The 21,762-nt window shown below is 42.5% G+C and overlaps 2 protein-coding genes across 10 annotated transcripts in view; both read right to left on the reverse strand.

Moving 5' to 3' along the window:
* Positions 1 to 11,646, reverse strand: part of LOC118391183 (ubiquitin carboxyl-terminal hydrolase 25-like) — a 54,081-nt gene extending 42,435 nt beyond the window's left edge. For 2 of the 9 annotated variants that reach the window (XM_035782294.2, XM_035782292.2), the window contains exons 1-6: positions 11,404 to 11,642; positions 4,940 to 5,017; positions 3,725 to 3,926; positions 1,099 to 1,222; positions 711 to 873; positions 37 to 123 (exon numbers count right to left, since the gene is read on the reverse strand). In XM_035782294.2, coding sequence (XP_035638187.1) covers positions 37 to 123; positions 711 to 873; positions 1,099 to 1,222; positions 3,725 to 3,926; positions 4,940 to 5,017; positions 11,404 to 11,445 — 696 coding nt within the window. In that variant the 5' untranslated portion in view covers positions 11,446 to 11,642. Of the gene's footprint in view, positions 1 to 36; positions 124 to 710; positions 874 to 1,098; positions 1,223 to 3,724; positions 3,927 to 4,939; positions 5,018 to 11,403 lie in introns of all 9 variants that reach the window. The other 7 variants (XM_035782293.2, XM_035782295.2, XM_035782297.2 and 4 more) reach the window with 7 other exon arrangements.
* A 332-nt stretch (positions 11,647 to 11,978) lies between these two features.
* Positions 11,979 to 15,063, reverse strand: LOC118391788 (arsenite methyltransferase-like). Its single transcript, XM_035783273.2, has 8 exons — positions 14,925 to 15,063; positions 14,676 to 14,812; positions 14,246 to 14,315; positions 13,622 to 13,703; positions 13,290 to 13,421; positions 12,930 to 13,072; positions 12,676 to 12,798; positions 11,979 to 12,261 (listed from the first exon to the last, which is right to left on the reverse strand). Exons 1-8 carry the CDS (start codon positions 15,057 to 15,059, stop codon positions 12,145 to 12,147), a joined length of 939 nt encoding a protein of 312 aa, XP_035639166.2. The 5' UTR covers positions 15,060 to 15,063; the 3' UTR covers positions 11,979 to 12,144.
* Positions 15,064 to 21,762: the final 6,699 nt, after the last annotated feature.

The following is a 21,762-nucleotide window of genomic DNA, read 5'->3' on the forward strand; positions in this document are numbered from 1 at the left end:
GTTGTCTGGGTGAGTGAAGGACGATAGGTGGTTCACCTTCTGGTTGCGAGGCAGGTCCTGGACTCTGGCAGGAGGGGAGTAATACAGCACCAGCCTCTGGAACTCCAGTAGGTTGAACAGAGACTAGAAACAAACAGATAGAAACCAGTCAGCTTTCTTGAATAACATTCATGTCGCTTTGAACCAGCACTAAACATTTGTGCACTATCAAAAGAGAGCATGCATGTTGCTGTACAGTCAACAGCTGTTTTACACTATGGATGTTATCACACTGTTGCTGCTAGCTGGAATGCTGTATGGGTATGATGGATTACAGAAGAATGTTAGCGTTCCAAGTTACGAACCAAACTTCCATATCTTTTGAAAAAAATATTAAATAATTAGTAAAGGAGAATGATTAGTGGAGTTGTCACTTCATTTTATCACTTGCTTTCATCGAATCTCTAATTGTGTTTAGAGACCAAACACAGGCAGACAGGGACCATGTGACGGTGTATCCAGTGTTCATTCAGAATATTTCAGCTCACTTTACCCTCTACTAGGGGGTCTATACATTAACAACATAATCCATACCTTATGACGGGGAGGGCTAGTCTTTCCAAGTCTCTCTAGAAAGAGCTCTACATATATGTCAAGGCCTATATTGAATACATTACATTGATTTAGGATGTTTAGCAGAGTCAAAATGGAGGGTGTGTGTTTATCCCCACCTGGATGACGGCGCTGAACCAGCAGGTGTTGCCCACGTTCTTGAGCCCGACGGGGCAGTTCTCCATCCTTTTCCGGTCGTGAGGGTTGGGCGAGTCACTCCACACCTCCGTGTGTGTCCGCTTCAGGCTCGCCTTGTTCTCCGCTATGCTGGCCTCCAGAACTCTGCAAAGAGTACAACAAGTTAAAGAAAGCACTTTCATCAAAAGGATATTTTATTATTTTAAAGCCCTAACATGAATAAAGCACATTAGCAAAACTGCACAGCGACTTGCTCAGTCTGATCCCCTCAAATGCGCAGATCATTGACATTTTTCCACTCAAACACTCCAATTCCCTGAATGCTCCTCCTCTCCCCTTAGCCCAGCTGATGGCATGACAGTGGTGTACCTGCTGATGGCTTGCTCCTCGTCGGTGATGCCAGTCTCCCTGAAGGCCCGACTGGACTCCTCCAGGCTGAGAGCGATAGCCCTCTGGAGGTCATCCTTATCATCACCAGTCAGGTCAATCACATCTAAAGCAACACATACGTACAACTCCTTACTTACATACACACATATACATACTTACATTACTTAGACCTTCTTCATAACATAACTCAAGTTTTTCACACCAATCTTCCATTGACATCAATGCACGATTTACGCTTAAAGTTAAGTACTCCAAGTTCAAATCCCACCCTTACTGATTTTATAATCCCAGTCATGCTGCAGTGTTTCACAGACAGGAAAGGGCAGACAGACAATATCCTTTTTTTAATCCCAGCTTAAAAGACCACAAAGAGAAGAGAGCTTCAAATTTGGTGCAGTAGCCTATAATATTAAACAAACCTAAATAAAAAGACTAAGGTGAGTCATCATCACAGTAGTAAATAGAGCAAAAAGGTTCTCCCCTCCTCTCAGACAACTCTCAATTCTATTGACTGGGTTAAATTATAGTTCACGTGTCAAACTCATTCCAAAGAGGGCCGAGTGTCTGCTGGTTTTCGCTCCACCCTCATACTCGATTGATGAATTAAGGTCACTAATTAGTAAGGAACTCCCCTCACCTGGTTGTCTAGCTATTAACTGAAAGAAAAAACAAAAACCTGCAGACACTCTGCCCTCCGTGGAAGGAGTTTGACACCCCTGTTATAGGTTGTTTTCCTTATTTGAAACATATCCAAAGGAGTGAGTAAGTTCATTAATCAGGCCATTCCTGCATGAAAGTCAAAAGGGGCGTATGAGGATATGGTGTTCCTGAACAGAGAAGGATATGGTGTTCCTGAACAGAGAAGGATATGGTGTTCCTGAACAGAGAAGGATATGGTGTTCCTGAACAGAGAAGGATATGCCTCTGCAGTAAAGGCAGGACTTCTCGTGCCCATCTCAGAAAATTCCACAGAGATGACATCACTTAATTTCAACAAAGTAACCCCTTGTCTCACATGAGAACCAGGAGGCATCCCACTAAAAGCCATCCCACAGACCTTTATACAATGCTAAGTGCTTACTTCGAGCTTCAATACGAAACTAAATGGGAAAGATTTGCAAAATATGATCAAATATAAATTAGGGGAGACAGTAATGTTAATCATTCACCCTCGACTTTTTCCACATAGTTATGTTACAGCCGTATTATAAAATGTATTAAATAAAAATGTTTCCTCATCAAACATCACAATACCCCATAAAAACACAGTGAACTCAGGTTTTTATAAATGTTTGCACACACACACAAACAAATTACCTTACATAAGTATTCAGACCCTTTGCAAGGAGACTCGAAATTGAGCTCAGGTGCATCCTGTTTCCATTGATCATGCTTGAGTGGTTTCTACAATTCAATTGATTGATTTGGAAAGGCACACACCGGTCTAGAAGTCCCAGAGACAGTGCATGTCAGAGCCAAAACCAAGCCATGAAGTCGAAGGAATTGTCCGCAGAGCACCGAGACAGGTATTGTGTCGAGGCACAGATCTGGTGAAGGGTACCAAAAAATGTCTGAAGCATTGACGGTCCCCAAGAACACACTGGCCTCCATCACTCTTAAAATGGAAGAAGTTTGGAACCACCAAGATTCTCCCTAGAACTAGCTGCCCGGCCAAACTGAGCAGTCGGGGGAGAAGGGCCTTGGTCAGGGAGGTGACAAAGAACCTGATGGTCACTCTGGAGTTCGCTAAAAAGGCACCTAAAGGACTCAGACCATAAGAAACTAGATTCTCTGGTCTGATGAAACCAATATTGAACTCTTTGGGCTAAATGCCAAGTGTCATGTCTGGAGGAAACCTGGCACCATCCTCACGGTGAAGTATGGTGGTAGCAGCATCATCCTGTGGGGATGTTTTTCAGTGGCAGGGACTGGGAGACTAGTCAGAATGGAGGGTAAGATGAACAGAGAAAAGTAGAGAGATCCTTGATGAAAACCTGCTCCAGTGCGCTCAGGAACTCAGACTGTTGGAAGGTTCACCTTCCAACTGGACAATGACCCTTAGCACACAGACAAGACAACGAAGGAGTGGCTTCGGGACAATTCTCAATGTCCTTGAGTGGCTCAGCCGGGACTTGAACCCGATCAAATATCTCTGGAGAGACCTGAAAATAGCTGTGCAGCAACGCTCCCCATCTAACCTGACAGAACTTGAGAGGATCTGCAGAGAAGAATGGGAGAACCCCCCCTCCAAAAAAATAAAGGTGTGCCAAGCTTGTAGCGTCACACCCAAGAAGACTAAAGGCTGTAATTGCTGCCAAAGTCGCTTCAACAAAGTACTGAGTAAAGGGTCTGAATACTTACGTAAATGTGTTTTTTTATTTTGTATTAATTTGCAAAAAATTCAAATAAACTGTTTTTGCTTTGTTGTTAACAGGTATCGTATGTAGATTGATAAGGGATTTAAAAAAACATCTATTTAAGAATAAGGCTGTAACATAACAATAAGGGTCTGAATACTTTCCAAATGCATTTTATATAATGGGTTTGAGGCCTACAGATTTTTTCTTATGCACACACCGGAGATGAGGTAGGTAGTGGTACTCACTGGCATCTCCCTGGCTAGGGACTGCCCCGGGCAGTGCTGGGTGAGGTAAGTACTCACTAGTGTCTGCCTGGCTGCCCACGCTGATGTATCTGTCGTTGCCCACCTGGGTGGTCTGGTAGTAGGTAGCCTCATCCTGCTGGGGCACCTTGGCATTCTTCTCTGTCAGAAAGGCCACCGCCTCCGCCAGGTCTCCATTACTGACCTGCAGGGATAGCAGGGTTAGAGCTCTTACTGTCAGAGACTGGTTTAGATGTAGACTGTCAACACTTACTCTGGGAGATCAATAAAGCTGATGAATTGGGTGAAAATAAGCAATTTCCAGAACTCCCACTAGAGATTTCGGAACATAAAATTGGGAACATATCAAATTGTGTCAAACCATTTTGAAATGCATCCCTGAAAATCAATATCCGCTATATGGTCTGGCTGTATCAGTCAGTCAACCAGACCATATAATGGTATCTATGTGCTCCCCATATTGTACGGTCATCCTTTTAGCTATATGCCTAAGTATGCTGCAGAGCTGTCTGATTAAATCATTTTACTAGTTCTTCAAAGTAGATAAGGCATACTTTCACAACCTGTCTTGATCCCTCTCGTTGCGGTTTATGCGGTCTGTATGCATCTAGCCCGATGACTGTACTATCTAGCCTAAGGTAGCAGGTGTAAAAGTGTATCCGTCCAGAGATCTGTATTGAATGTCTCCGCCCTACCAATGGGGGGAGTCGTCCAAAAGGAAGGAGACAAACTTAGGTCCAAATTAAGCAAATATAAACTCATTGGGCTTATTTTGGACAGAGAAACCACTCGCTTTGCCTCTTCCCCTCTAATCTGTCACTCTGTCCGAGCCTGAAAAAAGTTAAGTAGTTAATTACCACGTTTCTGTGCTGAACTAGGTTGGATATTTGCTAAATGAAAACTACAACTCCTTTCAGCCTAGCTTCCCATAGTTCTTGACTTCTATCGTGAATGATTAGATTTATCTCTAAGAAATAGCATGTTCGGCTCACAAAAAAACTAAAAACTAAATGGAATTCGAGTCATTTGTTTTTTCCAGTTACTAAACAACCAACACATTTTAGTTCAATCGTTGAGCACTACAGACTAAATACAACAGCTTGATCAACACTCAGACATTGTAAATTGAGAAATTTAACAAGATCTCGCAATTTGACATCACTGCATCCGTACCGCAGGGCCTTGTGTGCGTGTTACCTGCAGGGCCTGCTGGAGCAGCTGGACGTCTGTGGTGCCTGTGACCTCCCTCAGCTGGTTCAGTAGAGTCTGCTGGTGCTGTCAGGAGCGAGAGACGCACACATCATCAGAGAAACAGGCAGTCAGAGATGTTGGGGGGGGAAGAGGCAGAGAGATTCATACAAAGCGAGAAGAGGACATAACAGGACAGGACACACATCACTCTCCATCACTTCACTACACATCAGCAGGAACACAATGTCTGACTGAATCATAAGTGAACCAAGCTCACTAGGCTGCAGAGGGTGTTGCATTGCAAGTAGACTACAATGTTTTACCGAATCCATGCAGGCCTTATCTGGACCCCTGACCGTTTCTCTAAACACCCGACAGTTAGGCTTTAGCTAGTGGAGAGGATGAGACTGCACTGTGCACTCATGTCTGCCCTGCTGTAACTGTTGCATGTCAACCCCAGCTGGGATGCAAGGGCTTACCACCACACAATGGCTGTGTCCACTAAACAATGAGCCAGTGCATTACACACACTGCCCAAGTGCACTCCAACGCTCCAAACAATGATGGAGATCACTTACTGTCAGGGCCTGAGGCCACTATTCTAGGTCCTAGGATCGTAGCCATAGAGGGTTGTACAGTAAGTAGGCCCTACACTGTTAAAAGTGGCTGTTGTGCTGCAAAGATGTCATCATGGACAGCCCATGTTTGAGTAAAAATATATATGGGTGTGTAGTGTGTACTAGTTCTCCACTTGTGTCCACTGTGCAGCAGCTCCTTAGCAACTAGCTCCAGATATTTCACAGGGGGTTAAAAGTTTCACTCTGGTCCTGCCTGGGGCACCTGTGTTTCACAGGGCCACAAGAGAGAGGGAAAACACAGTTTACACCTCTGTTAAGAGTAACTGAACATAAACAACACACCAACCAAGTCCTCCATCTCAGTCTCAGTCTCTCTCTCTGGCCCAGCTCCCATGCAGGCTAGGCAGTAAACACTACTAGGCAGTGCTCTTAGGACAGTGAGTCAAACCCAGAGACAGCTGCTCGGCCAAGTTCTCTCTCCAAACAAACACACTCCACCCCATACTGGAATTCAAAAGAACCTCACTATTATTGGGTGTCTCTTAATTCTAATCATAAACTAGGTAGTTTGGATGCTGATTGGCTAAAACAGCATTTAGCCGTGTGTATGTGACACCATATACCATGAGGTTTGTCTTTTCAGCTTGATATCAAAAATGGAGGAAAACTCGCCTCCCTGCGGACCTGGCATCCTTTCACTCCCTCCTCTCTACATTTTCCTCCTCTGTCTCTGCTGCTAAAGCCACTTTCTACCATTCTAAATTCCAAGCATCTGCCTCTAACCCTAGGAAGCTCTTTGCCACCTTCTCCTCCCTCCTGAATCCTCCCCCCTCCCTCCTCCCTCTCTGCAGATGACTTCGTCAACCATTTTGAAAAGAAGGTCGATGACATCCGATCCTCGTTTGCTAAGTCAAACGACACTGCTGGTTCTGCCCACACTGCCCTACCCTATGCTCTGACCTCTTTCTCCCCTCTCTCTCCAGATGAAATCTCGCGTCTTGTGACGGCCGGCCGCCCAACAACCTGCCCGCTTGACCCTATCCCTCCTCTCTTCTCCAGACCATTTCCGGAGACCTTCTCCCTTACCTCACCTCGCTCATCAACTCATCTCTGACCGCTGGCTACGTCCCTCCCGTCTTCAAGAGAGCGAGAGTTGCACCCCTCCTGAAAAAACCTACACTCGATCCCTCCGATGTCAACAACTACAGACCAGTATCCCTTCTCTCTTTTCTCTCCAAAACTCTTGAGCGTGCCGTCCTTGGCCAGCTCTACCGCTATCTCTCTCAGAATGACCTTCTTGATCCAAATCAGTCAGGTTTCAAGACTAGTCATTCAACTGAGACTGCTCTTCTCTGTATCACGGAGGCGCTCCGCACTGCTAAAGCTAACTCTCTCTCCTCTGCTCTCATCCTTCTAGACCTATCGGCTGCCTTCGATACTGTGAACCATCAGATCCTCCTCTCCACCCTCTCCGAGTTGGGCATCTCCGGCGCGGCCCACGCTGATTGCGTCCTACCTGACAGGTCGCTCCTACCAGGTGGCGTGGCGAGAATCTGTCTCCTCACCACGCGCTCTCACCACTGGTGTCCCCCAGGGCTCTGTTCTAGGCCCTCTCTTATTCTCGCTATACACCAAGTCACTTGGCTCTGTCATAACCTCACATGGTCTCTCCTATCATTGCTATGCAGACGACACACAATTAATCTTCTCCTTTCCCCCTTCTGATGACCAGGTGGCGAATCGCATCTCTGCATGTCTGGCAGACATATCAGTGTGGATGACGGATCACCACCTCAAGCTGAACCTCAGCAAGACGGAGCTCCTCTTCCTCCCGGGGAAGGACTGCCCGTTCCATGATCTCGCCATCACGGTTGACAACTCCATTGTGTCCTCCTCCCAGAGCGCTAAGAACCTTGGCGTGATCCTGGACAACACCCTGACGTTCTCAACTAACATCAAGGCGGTGTCCCGTTCCTGTAGGTTCATGCTCTACAACATCCGCAGAGTACGACCCTGCCTCACACAGGAAGCGGCGCAGGTCCTAATCCAGGCACTTGTCATCTCCCGTCTTGATTACTGCAACTCGCTGTTGGCTGGGCTCCCTGCCTGTGCCATTAAACCCCTACAACTCATCCAGAACGCCGCAGCCCGTCTGGTGTTCAACCTTCCCAAGTTCTCTCACGTCACCCCGCTCCTCCGCTCTCTCCACTGGCTTCCAGTTGAAGCTCGCATCCGCTACAAGACCATGGTGCTCGCCTACGGAGCTGTGAGGGGAACGGCACCTCAGTACCTCCAGGCTCTGATCAGGCCCTACACCCAAACAAGGGCACTGCGTTCATCCACCTCTGGCCTGCTCGCCTCCCTACCACTGAGGAAGTACAGTTCCCGCTCAGCCCAGTCAAAACTGTTCGCTGCTCTGGCCCCCAATGGTGGAACAAACTCCCTCACGACGCCAGGACAGCGGAGTCAATCACCACCTTCCGGAGACACCTGAAACCCCACCTCTTCAAGGAATACCTAGGATATGGTAAGTAAGGGTAAGTAATCCTTCTCACCCCCCTTCTCCCCCAACAAGATTTAGATGCAAGTGGCTGTTCCACTGGTTGTCATAAGGTGTATGCACCAATTTGTAAGTCGCTCTGGATAAGAGCGTCTGCTAAATGACTTAAATGTAAATGTAAATGTAATATCATTGCGCCTTTTCACCTTGATAAAATGGCTACATCAACAATACCTTGACATGCCGGTGTAGAAAATGTGAGTTTAATTGAACTTGACAGAATCCAAAACGAACATTGTGAAATAAACAAAGTGGGCACTTACCTGCATCACTGACTGTTATGAAGAAAAATGGATACATTGTGAGTTTGGGAATACATCAAAAACGGAGCGGAACCTCATTCTACAGGATTTTTATGGTTCACTGTTAGCTATCTAGCTAAATCATTCTAATGTATCCTGGCAATATAACCAGTCTCTATGTAGATCTAACTATTAGCTAAAGTTATGTTGTCTTATGCTTCAGGTACACAAAAGAGCCGATGGGTGTGAACATCCTCGCAACAATGTTGCCAAATATCTTCAAAACAGCTGGCAGGTCGCAGATTTACCAACCACTGTCTCCGATCCACCATGATCCAGAGACTGTTGGATACCGGACTAGAGGCACGAGAAATAATGTATGTCAGTGGACACAGATTCTAAACCTTGCTTCAAAGTTACTGGATGCCAAATCTGGAAGCGGTGGAGCACTACACAGCAGCATCTTCCCCAGCTAAAAGAACGGCATCAATTTCCAGCGGGGCCAACAAACAATAACATGGGACAATTTATTTAATTCGTGCACAATAAATGGAAACATTCAGATCAACATTAATAAATAATTGGCGAGTGTTAGTCACTCTAGAAGTGGCGCGAATGCTTGGTATTTGCATACATTTAATGTAAGCTTGCTAGCTAGCATGTGGTTAAGAATTTTGTCCGTACTACTTTTTCAGGCAAAGTGTATTTATGAATTGACTTATTAAAGCAACATTTTCAATTTAGATTTGTAGTTCCCTGTGTTGCAACCGGTTTATTAAAGCAATAAGGCACCTCGAGGGTTAGTGGTATATGGCCTATATACCACGGCTACGGGCTGTATCCCGGCACTCCGTCTTGCGTTGTGAATAACAAACCACTGTCTTGTAGAAAGTGCATTTGTTTGGTCACGTTTATGAACACATTATATAGGCTAGCTACAAGCAGGCAGAATGTGACCAAGGGTGAGAGGGGTCAGGCCTTCTTATATTTAATTTAAATTAGGCAAGTCGGTTAAGAACAAATTCTTATTATTTTCAATGACGGCCGAGGAACAGTGGGGGTTAACTGCCTTGTTCAGGGGCAGAACGGCAGATTTTCACCGTGGCAGCTTGGGGATTTGATCTTGCAACATTTCGGTTACATTTCGGTTACTGGCCCAACGCTCTAACCACTAGGCTACCAGCTTCCAGTTGCCTGGAGCACACCTCGACTCATCCTCATGTGGCAAGTCTAGAGTGTCTGTCTGTCTGTAGCACAAAGTCTCTCCTTACCATGAGGTCAGTGATTGACACTAGCACAGCGAGCCTTACAGGAATGAGCATTCCTAAGTGTTACAAGACCAATGAGTTTATAGGAGTAGCCTTTAGTCATGCCACCTCAAAAAGCACAAGAAAGAGGATTGACATCCACCATCTCCTCGATTGTTCTGAAATAATTTCTGTAGTTAGAAACAGATAAGATCAGCATTACTGAAACATTATTTTGTCAAAATATAATTTTCTCTCTGAGAAATTAAGCGAATTGATTAGGTACTATTGTTACTGAAGATTATATGAATGCAGTCCATTTGTTTGCAATACATTTGCTTAATTTCTCAGATAACATTTTATTTCAACCAAATAATGTTTCAAGAACGCTAATCCAATGTGAGTGAATTTAAGCCTACATGCAACCAGGCATGAAGGCAATATACTGTTTTGAATGCTAACTGTGTGTCACTACCTAAGTGTATTGCAACTTTACAGGGCAGCAATATAAATAGCCGTATATAGTCCAATAACACGATGATGATAAACCTCCTGCTGTTCTGAACTAAGTCAATAGAGAGTAGAATCTAAACATGTTGCCAAATCATGTCACCATCAACACTGATCAAAGGATGTGGTGCTGGATGGTAATCTGAGGGATGGTAACACCCTCAGACAAATCCCATGACAGTGTAATACTGCTGGTAGGTAGCTAGCTACCTTACCTAAAAAGAGTTGAGTTACATAACCAACTGCTATGGTGTGAGGGCTATGCTGTCAGCAGCCAGCTCACTGGTACTAGGCTAGATCATTTGCTTCATGTAGTTAATATTGGTTAACAACCTATTGCTCATTCTGCCCTCTAATAATTAACTAAAATTAAGAAGTAATGTTGTTGCACCTCCTCTTCCAAATCCAATGAACAAATAAGAGAAGGCGTAATGTGACCAATGGTTTTCCATCTTACAATCAAAACACAATCAATTATGCATATCTGCATAGTTGTACTAGATACGTATTTATCAAATATGTTCTTTAACGTAACCTGTCAAACTAACCAACCAACCCACCCACACCCAGCAAACTTGCAGTAATGCAGTTGCATTCACTCATCGTTGTCACTCCTGGCTGCCTGGCAGTCACTGCACGTAAACAAACATATCCCAACAGTAATTTCAGTAACGTTAGCAAACCAGACCAAGCACACAGCCTGGGTCAAGTGTCTTGTTTGCATGTTGAAAGCAATAGTAACTTGCTATTATAACCCCTCAACAGTCAAAAACTGTAAATTACTTCTAACGCTTCTGACTCCTTAGCTGACTAGCTAGCTAACAATATAGCTACATTTGACGGTAGCTGCTAGCATCTGACGACAGATGATCACAGGGCAAAGACTGTCTGAACTTGAGGTAGCTAACATTTGGCCACCCAGTAACGACCAGCTTGTAATGCTGAATTGACGACATTAGCTAGTTACCCAGCTAGCTAGCCGTTGCCCTCATAGGCGTGTCAATGTTGGTAAACTTATGTTAGCGGGGCTAGCTGTAACGTTAGCAAGATAACGCGCTAGCTAACTTGCTGACAATGTAGATAGGTCTAGATACCTAATTAGCTACTGTAGTTGGATACCGATCTGCCTTCGTGATTTCTTTGACAATGCAATGGGATTATTTAACGATGCATGTTGTTTGTAAATACTTTCAGGGACTGTACAATCGATTGAGAAAATATCCAAGGATCTGACGCCACACTTGGGAACAAACATCAAGCTAACTTTCTCTGGCAGTTTTGCTAGCTAGCAACCAGGCGGAGAAGGAAAACATTGCCACTACGATGCACCTACCTTCTGAGAATGCTGTTGGAGGACATTCTGCTCCACGGTCATGGCCGGTTGAGAATTAAACGAAAATAGTTTCAACAAAGGTAAAAAATATTTTTAAAAATACCTAGTTATCTCCAAGTTAAATGGAATAACAGTTAATATGTCCCCCAGTTAACCAACACGATAGCGGGCGCCATGGGAAATGCAGGCATGGAAGAAAAATAAATGCAGCTGGCAAGCGGTCGCTTTTCTGTTCTCGATTAGTATTGCCTTGTTGGACTGCATTTACGTCACTGATCTCGTTTTAGAATTACGTAATGAACAACTTTCAGTTCTGTATTCTTGCATACTTTCCCTTTTCATTTCTTCCTATACGAAACCAATCATTTAAAACCAACGGTTTGGATTTAGTTTAATAACATGCCAGCTTCACTATTAAAGGTTTGAACATATTTGTGTCTTGTGTGATTACCAATGACTATGAATAAGGGTAATACTGTGGGTTATATAATATAATAACTATTTTTCCCAAAGAGAGAAAGACAGCCTTGATACAATGTGTGTATTTTCTAGATGACACTTTAATGCCTTAAATGTGTGGTGTAAGGTTAGGGACCAACTCAGTCCATTTCTAATAGCAATGTATTAACAATTAAACAGAGCCCACATTAAATATATTTGCAAATCACACAAAAATGTAGTTAACAAAATCATGTAACATGTTTATTATATTCATTTTCCTGAAGAAAATAGTATCTCCCTTCAGTTGGTAGTGTCATACTTTTCCACTGGTTCTTCAGTGTTCCCAATCTTGGTGGAGGGCTTTGAATGAAGTTTGAGGTTATCAGCAAGTAGGAATGGGTTATTAAGGTGGCAACTCTGAAAAGCACATCACAAAGGAGAGAGAAGGAGAATTGGCTACTGGTGCTTGCAGACTACTGCATATAGCTATCTATTCGAACAGTAGGGCTTTTGAGACACTGAGTGGGCTGAGCTGTGTGGTAAGCCTCCTCCTCCTGTTCAGAGTGATGCTGTGACCTGAGTGGGATGAAGGTGCTGAAAGTGCTGTACTTCTACATAACAGAGAACATGTAGCCCTGCCAGATACATGACCATAGGATCAACTTATGAGGATTTATTAATTACAATGATAAGAATTGCTGACTAGAATTTCTCTTTCTTTCTCTTCGTGTAATGTAGCACATATTGTTATGGTCTATATGTATGGTGGAAAAATATACAAATGCATGATGGTTTCTGGATAGCCCAGAGGAAATATACTAGAGGGTTTACCTGAGGGGCACATTTAGGGCTTGGTGCAGGTTTGTCTGAGCTTTGGATGGAGAAGTCAGAGGAGAATCGGGAATGCTGAAGCACGGCTGCCATTTCTGCATCCACGGTTACCTTTATGTCTGTCTGTAGGGATCAAGCAGAAACACAAAACACAGCTCTTCAGAGGCAAAACGCAGGTCCAGAAAGGGAGAAGAGGAATACTTGCCAGCTTTTTAATAGGGGAATAGGTTTGGTGACAAATTACTTGGACACACCTCAAAACAATGATACATGTCAAACTTGAGTAAGTCGGGATGGTCAGGGACCGTTCCTTTGTAAGCCACAACTGCGTCGCTCTGCTTTCTATTTTTGGGCAACTTGAAGAGGCGGTAAGTTGCAGAGGTGTGTGTGATGCCACCTGTGGGGAACAAGAAAACTGATAGTTGGTAATGGAGGTGGTTGAAATTAAACAATATATTCATTTCTTCTCACCCAATCATGTTTCAGAATAATGCTCAAGAGAGATGGTAACAGAGAACGGAACTGTTGAACCTTGCTAGACATTGAAGTCTACCTTCATCTCATTGTCCTATTCATGAGATCATTGAGAGGCAGACATTAATGTGCCATCTTACTTGCTTTCTTCTGTAGCTCACTATTGTGGACTATGATGTGGCTTGCAGTGAGAAGGTACGGAGTACTAAAGCCCACCTCGTGCACTAGAGAGATCAGGTCTCGCCAGTATAGGGCACCACTCAAGCCTTCACCTGTCACGACACAGAAAACATGACATTAGCTTAACAATTCCCAACCAACTCACCCCCCTCCACTGCTATGTTGTTGATATTTTAATGTATCTAGAACAGTGTGTTATTGGGTCTCGCATTGGCTCAACATCATTATTCCTGTCAGATAGCATACATTCAACTTTTAACTCTGTCAGCTGTCACAAAGCAAGCATTCTTACCCCACAGAACTGGGTCTTGTTTCAAATGTTCCGGAACAGCCTTGCTGGAATATATGTCACTAAAGTAAAGTTCCCCACCCTCCTGTAAATACATAGGATTTGACATGAATTAAACATTTTACAATCTATAAAACCTATCAGAGTTCTGACAAGAAGGCTCAAGAGACAATCAAAATACTATATTGTTGTATGAAGATCATGTGATATACTATGAGGGAATAGTTTTATTATTTTATTTTGGTCATTTATTTTGGTGCTAATCTTTACAAAAATTAATGTTTTACAATGTTGTAGGTGAAGGTAAATCAAACCACATCCTCCTCATAAGTAAAAGTTCATTGTTTCTCCAGCAGACGGCAATAGAGTATCAGCAGATGGCAATAGAGTATCTGATTTCACACTGCGTGTTGCATAACGATAGGTTCACATACCGACAAAGATAAATGAGGAAAAGCAAATGATTCATGAAAATGATGCCACTTTGTAAATCAAGTAGCTTTTAAAATCACATATTCTTGTTTCCAATTTTCAGCATTGCTACTTAATCAATATTTTATATATTTATGTGAGGCATGCAGCATGCTGCTGAGGTATTGGCTGACCACCAGAGAGTGTGAAGGTTACCTTGAGCACTCTGAAAGCCTCCCTGAGAACCGGCTTCTTGTCAGGACACAGACACATGGCACAGTTTGACCTACAGACAGACAGACAGACAGACAGACAGACAGACAGACAGACAGACAGACAGACAGACAGACAGACAGACAGACAGACAGGAAGACGGCAGAGACATCAGTTAGTCAGGGTATTTGGGAACCGATCAGGTCACCAATCAGGGAACAAATTGATAAATCAATCTGTGAACCAATCAGTGAATAATGGTAAATAGATAAGGCATTTCCCTTAACAGACTATTAGCTCAAAGGAGATGGAGAGGAGGGATTGTCATTGGAAATGTGTTGTGTGGGATTTTCTTCAGTAAGACACTCACTCGAAAAGATCCCCAGCAGAAAGCAAGCCTAAGGGTGTTGAAGGAAGGAACAGCTTTACTCACACCAGAACATCCAGCGAACCACTCTGTATTCCCGTCTCATTCAGTTTCTCTATGTAACCCTGCACAAATATGGTGTTGGGCTTCTCGTAGCCATACTTCTGCTGGTGGTACTGGACATATTTGCGTGATGCCAGGATCTGGGTTTAGGATACATAGTATGAAAATCACTTGTGATCCACAGTTTTATTTGTGATAAGATATTAGGTAGGGAATTCCCACAAAATATATTGTGCGGCACGGTAAGCCTACCAGTTCTGCTGTCATGTCAATGCCGATGACATGACCGCTCTGGCCCACTAGTTTACTGAGAATGAAGCAGTCTCTGCCAGAGCCACTGCCCAGATCCAGCACCTTACAGCCCTGTAGCTTCTCAGGAACAACCATCCCACAACCAGAGTATCTGCAGAACAGCACAGTAGCACCCATGACAGTAGATACTAATGCATTGAGAGTGACCAATGCTGGTGCAATGCAAATATAGTATTGATGCTTTTCACATAGACAAACAGTGAATTAGATGTTATTGATTTAGCCTGTTATCAGTTACAACATGTTTATTATTAGGAACACAACAATATAACAATATGGGGTTATAAACCAGAGAGACTTGGCATACTTTTTGCAGACCGAGGGGTGGACTAGTCGAAGTGCATCAAAAGTGCTCTGGGGTATTGGGGTGGATGGTGATATGCATGATGCACTGGTCTTTAGATTACCATGTATCTCCAGGCGAGAGCCATAGTATCTCTACAGTGAGGAGGATTATAGTAGTTCAAATAAATATGATTCAGACATTTAACATCAGATACAGTGACAAAAATATGTTAAATAACAGCACTGTATGCTAGTGAGGGAAAATATATACCTGAACAAGTTCATGGTATTCCAAGGTTTCCATGTTTTAGGCTGATTATAGCTGGTTTCACTTCAATTGTTGCCAAGAAAACAAACACTTTTTTGTTCAAAACACAAAACTGATAGGCTGAGAACACTGAAACATTCACATACCAGAAGAAAGTTGGGCGGATTTGCTATTACTGTGTAACAGAGATACTACTAGTGTAAGGTGTAAGCACACCTTGAATTTATTGTAATCCCTGCTGATTTTAATTTACATAATTATTTTTTCATACAATGTTTTAGCTAGTAGTAGGACTGACCGAAATGACAGAGCTTACCTGGCTAGAAAGATCGCTTCACAGTTGATGTTCCCTTTCCCCTCTCTGCATTTATTGAGATCTAAGAGCAAGGTGAGTATTGATTTTATGACAACTGATTGGTCTAGTTAAAGCCAGCTGAGTTTGGAAAAAGGGCATCCAGCAGAGGCCTATGTCCTGTAAAATCCATCCAAACTTGATAGTACCAGATTTTGACGATTTGTTGAGGCCAAGTTCACTTACCCCCACTTCATGCAACAAACTACAATTGTTTTTCAGTTGTATTCATGTTTTTCATGAATGTATTCCTTAATGTGTTCTTTATGATTTTACCTGTCAATTGTCCAGGCACTTTCTTTGTACTGTACTGAACATTGTTTTTTGAGTCACGTATAGCAAATGTTTTCCTCTATCTCCTCATGTCCCACACAGAGTTTGTGTCATCTCTGACTGCACATCTTTCACAGTTCAAAGCATAATAACATAAATATGCAAGCTATGTGAGTTGGAGATGTCTCAAAATCCCCTCTGAAATCAGATGCAGTAAGTAATGTTGAGCCTCTGTCCCTCCCCTCAACCCATGGAACTGCAGGTCAGAAACCAGTCAACAACAGAGTTAAATGTTGCATGTTTCCCCTAAATGGCCCTTGGACTCCACTGGCACAAAGTTTACATCTCAATCTGGTCTCAGCAAGACCAGCTGACACTGAACTGCCCTTTCTCATTCGACTGGGGTTTTTGAGAAATGTTTACTTGGAAAGTTCATGGCCACAGTGTCATCATATGTGGTGGATCTGCACAGACAATCACAATTAAACTGTTTCTTTAAAAAAATGTTAGAGAATTGAAAATGGGATTAAATTGGTCAAATCAATTTTAATCATTGTTGTTGTTGTTTTTTAATTGTTTGATTTGGCTAATGGGGACATAGTCACAATTGAGAACTGTGCAGTTTCAGTTCTAGCCAATGTTGAACTTTACTGCTCAGCGTGAAATTTGGCCTAGGTAATTGCAAATAACCAAAACAATCTTTAGGCATTTTGTAGGAATACTGTATACTCACCTCGAAGGGCATAAATATTAGTAAAAGGTTTTGTTTAAGGATAGTGGGGGAAAGGATTATATGTGAGTACTTTCCTGGGAGGAAGACATTAACAGACAGGAGATTGACACCACTAGCTCTCCCCAGCCAGTTTGTAAAACATTTACCCTTGTGCTTGTCTGACATTGCAGACGTCAGCCATGCTCTTTCATTGTCAGCCAAGATCCCTCAAATGGACAGGCAGGCAGGCTGCTGCACTGAAGCTCTGACTGCAGAGAGACGCTCTTAGGGATCATTAATATTTCACTCACTCTGTTTACATGTATTCACTTGACCATCAATATGCAGGCTATACAAAATGTGTTATTTTTTTAACCTTGTCAATAATTTAGAGCACACACACACATCTAAACCAAACATATATTTCTTTGTGATTACTGATCAATTACATTTGTGTACTTATGTATTGTATATCGTTTTTTTTGTGGTTTGGTTTTCATATAAGACCTTGGGCAAACCGTTTTATTTGTTTATTTTTTATCTGTATTTTTGTCTTTCACTTGTTTTTTTACTGCAAAAAAAATATTTAAAAATATTGAATAAATGTGAACCCTGTGCGTCTTTGAGACAGGTTTCCTTGACACAGTAAACAGTGTCTTAGTGAACAGAACAGTTATCCATTAGCTCTAATAGACCATCATATTTTCAGTCCATTCTATATTAAGCTATTGAATTGTAACTATCACTAGAACCATGGAAATCATCTTAAAGCGCCATTCCACACATCAAGATAATTACTCATTTATGACATGTAATAATTACCAAAACATTTATGTTCACCCACAGAGAGGTCTGGGGAGCAGAGAAAGTCAAAGGTCAAAAGGCTATCAGGTGTGATTAAAAGAAAGAACTGAAATCATGCTGCCAGTTGTTATATTTACGGAGGCCCTTTGAAGAATGGAATTGTGAAGCGGAGGGGGGCCCGGCTCACAGCTGCGGGGCAACACTTGATCCTGGGCTGCCAAGAGACAGAGGGCGGTCAGGCTGAGAGGAGGTTCAGAGGTTATGACCTTTGGGGGTTAAGGCTCCAGACTTCACAAGAGGTTCATCTTCAAAAGCTAAGGCCCCATTGGGGAAACAGGTTAGGGCAGGAAAATTAACAAATGTGACCTCTTTCTCTAAGAACAGGATTTTCCTCCCCCGGTGAGTTTATTCTATTTTTTATTTGATTTTATGTTGGTTCTCTTCAAGTTTTACTTTTACTTTAAAATTGCATCCATTCATTGAAGTATTAAAACCATCTCATTTCAAAGAGCTAATCTATTATATCAAATAAAAAATGCTTTAAGTTCTCATCAGGACAAGGAGCGCCTGACACACCTCTTTGAAAGGAGGTCACATTACCCATAAAATGTTAATTGCACTCCTCCTTAGGGAGGTGTTGTGTGTGTTTACAGTACATAACACGGCAGGTCAAACCATGTGATCAAAGATCAAATACTAGTATAAGCAGGGATGACTGAACATCTGTTGAGGGATGCATTAGAACAATCACCATGACAACTAAAGACAGTGCATGGCCCCCATGTGAGTAAACAAAAGGATTTGATAAAAATAGGACAGAAAATAAAAACAACAGTTTCAATGACCATCATCCCAATAAAAGTTGTTTTAAAAAAATACTTTTGTACATTTGAATTAACCTCATTAGTGGAAAGATCTGCAGATTCTTGACAAACTTTAGAATTTCAAGTGAACAATGCTACCAGTGTCGGATGACATGTGACAAATCGTATTATTGTGATTATTTTCACGCTTCTGATTGACTCTGATTGTGACGTCAAAGCGTGAAAAAGCTCACAGCTTTAGAATTTTCACAGGTCAGTTATTTGCTTGCACTTCTGCTTCAATTCTGTTTCTAGGTTATCTGTGTTTCTTAGGTGGATAACGTCAGTGCCTGATTGAAATTGACCCTTCAAACGTGGATAAAAAAGTAATGATCCATTTTAAAATATATTATTGATTGTTTTGCGCTTCTATGGGGGCACAAAACAACTGGGTGGAATGGCAAGAGTTGCTGTAGCTGTTTATGCGTCAGCATAGTGATTTAGCAGCAAGCCTGTTAGCAAGGTGTGAACACTGACTCTGTAGATGGCTGAGCATGTGGCTGCGGATCTCTTTCCTCTCACTTCCCTCAGCCACATCTCCACTATCAGTTACTTTGATTTTACATTGTTCAAATATGTTATATTGATCAGGGGTGTCATGCATCCCAAAAATCAGAGGGGGCACAAAAGTATTTAGTCAGCCACCAATTGTGCAAGTTCTCCCACTTAAACAGATGAGAGAGGCCTGTAATTTTCATCATAGGTACACTTCAACTATGACAGACAAAATGAGAAAAAAAATCCAGAAAATCACATTGTAGGATTTTTAATGAGTTTATTTGCAAATTATGGTGGAAAATAAGTATTTGGTCACCTACAAACAAGCAAGATTTCGGGCTCTCACAGACCTGTAACTTCTTCTTTAAGAGGCTCCTCTGTCCTCCACTCGTTACCTGTATTAATGGCACCTGTTTGAACCTGTTATCAGTATAAAAGACACCTGTTCTCCCTCCTTTTTAAGTGGGAGAACTTGCACAATTGGTGGCTGACTAAATACTTTTTTGCCCCACTGTATGTAAAGATGGTTCGGAGGGGCCCCGTCGGGTAGTTGGAGAATAAAGCATTTTTCAAACATCTGAAACTGTTTATTTCCTGCTATCTAGAGCCATAATCATTATGCTTCATTCTATGACAACAACATTCTATGTTCCTTATGCAGTTTAATTTAGATTATTAGGATCCCCATTAGCTACTGAAAATGCAGCAGCTACTCTTCCTGGGGTCCACATAGAACATAATAATATATGAAAAAGTATTATTGTTATATGCAGTACAGTTCAATTTGATCTTTAGAAAAAGGAGGGATGCTTTTTTTCTATTTTTTAAAGCTAAATTTGATTTTTTTACCCAAGTAAACCCTAGTGGTTGATGACATGGCTCTGTACATAACTGAGTGACGCATTAAATGTTTTTCTGGTTTGGGTACAGTGAAGAAACCCATAATGGCATGTCTGGTGGGGTACGTACAGTTGAAGTCGGAAGTTTACATACACCTTAGCCAAATACATTTCAACTCAGTTTTTCACAATTCCTGACATTTAATCCGAGTAAACATTCCCTGTCTTAGGTCAGTTAGGATCACCACTTTATTTTAATTATGTGAAATGTCAGAATAATAGTAGAGAAAATGATTTATTTCAGCTTTTATTTCTTTCATCACATTCCTAGTGGCTCAGAAGTGTACATACACTCAATTAGTATTTGGTAGCATTGCCTTTAAATTGTTTAACCTGGGTCAAACGTTTCGGGTAGCCCTCCACAAGCTTCCCACAATAAGTGGTGGATGAATTTTGGGTGAATTTTGGCCCATTCATCCTGACAGAGCTGGTGTCAGGTTTGTAGGCCTCCTTTCTCGCACACACTTTTTCATTCTGCCCACAAATTTTCTATAGGATTGAGGTCAGGGCTTTGTAATGGCCACTCAAATACCTTGACTTTGTTGTCCTGATGCCATTTTGCCACAACTTTGAAAGTGTGCTTGGGGTCATTGTCCATTTGGAAGACCCATTTGCAACCAAGCTTTAACTTCCTGACTGCTGTCTTGTAATGTTGCTTCAATACATCCATGTAATTTTCCATCCTCATGATGACATCTATTTTGTGAAGTGCACCAGTCCCTCCTGCAGCAAAGCACCTCCACAACATGATAATGCCACCTCCGTGCTCCACAGTTGGGGTGGTGTTCTTCGGCTTGCAAGCCTCCCCATTTTCCCTCCAAACATAATGGTGGTCATTATGCCCAAACAGTTCTATTTTTGTTTCATCAGACCAGAGGACCTTTCTCCAAAAAGTACAATCTTTGTCCCCATGTGCAGTTGCAAACTGTAGTCTGGCTTTTTTATGGTGGTTTTGGAGCAGTGGCTTCTTCCTTGCTGAGCGGCATTTCAGGTTATGTCGATATAGGACTAGTTTTACTGTAGATATAGATACTTTTGTACCCTTTTTCTCCAGCATCTTCACAAGGTCCTTTGCTGTTGTTCTGGGAGACAGAATGCCTCTCCTTCCTGAGCGGTATGATGACTGCGAGGTCCCAACTACCTTTTACACACAAGTGCAAAGGAATGAATAAGAATATGTACATATAAATAAATGGATGAGCGATGACCGAACGACATAGGCAAGATGCAGTAGATGGTATAGAGTACAGTATATACATATGAGATGAGTAATGTAGGGTATGTAAACGTTATATAAAGTGGCATTGTTTAAAGTGACTAGTAGTACATTTATTACATCAAATATTTTATTATTAAAGTGGCTAGAGATTTGAGCCAGTATGTACTGACCTCGCCTTCTGGATGAACAGGCAGTGGCTTGGGTGGTTGTTGTTCTTGATGATCTTTTTGGCCTTCCTGTGACATCAGGTGGTGTAGGTGTCCTGGAGGGCAGGTAGTTTGCCTCCAGTGATGCATTGTGCAGACCTCACTACCCTCTGGAGAGCCTTACGGTTGTGGGTGGAGCAGTTGCCGTAACAGGCGGTGATAGAGCCCGACAGGATGCTCTCGATTGTGCATCTGTAAAAGTTTGTGAGTGTTTTTGGTGACAAGCCAAATTTATTCAGCCTACTGAGGTTGATGAGGTGCTTTTCCCCCTACCACTGTAGTGTCGTCTGTAAACTTGATGATTGAGTTGGATGCGTGCATGGCCACACAGTCATGGGTGAACAGGGAGTACAGGAGAGGGCTGAGAACACACCCTTGTGGGGCCCTAGTGTTGAGGAT

This window comes from Oncorhynchus keta, chromosome 12 (genome assembly GCF_023373465.1).
Source record: "Oncorhynchus keta strain PuntledgeMale-10-30-2019 chromosome 12, Oket_V2, whole genome shotgun sequence".
In the NCBI taxonomy this organism is placed as follows: domain Eukaryota; kingdom Metazoa; phylum Chordata; class Actinopteri; order Salmoniformes; family Salmonidae; genus Oncorhynchus; species Oncorhynchus keta.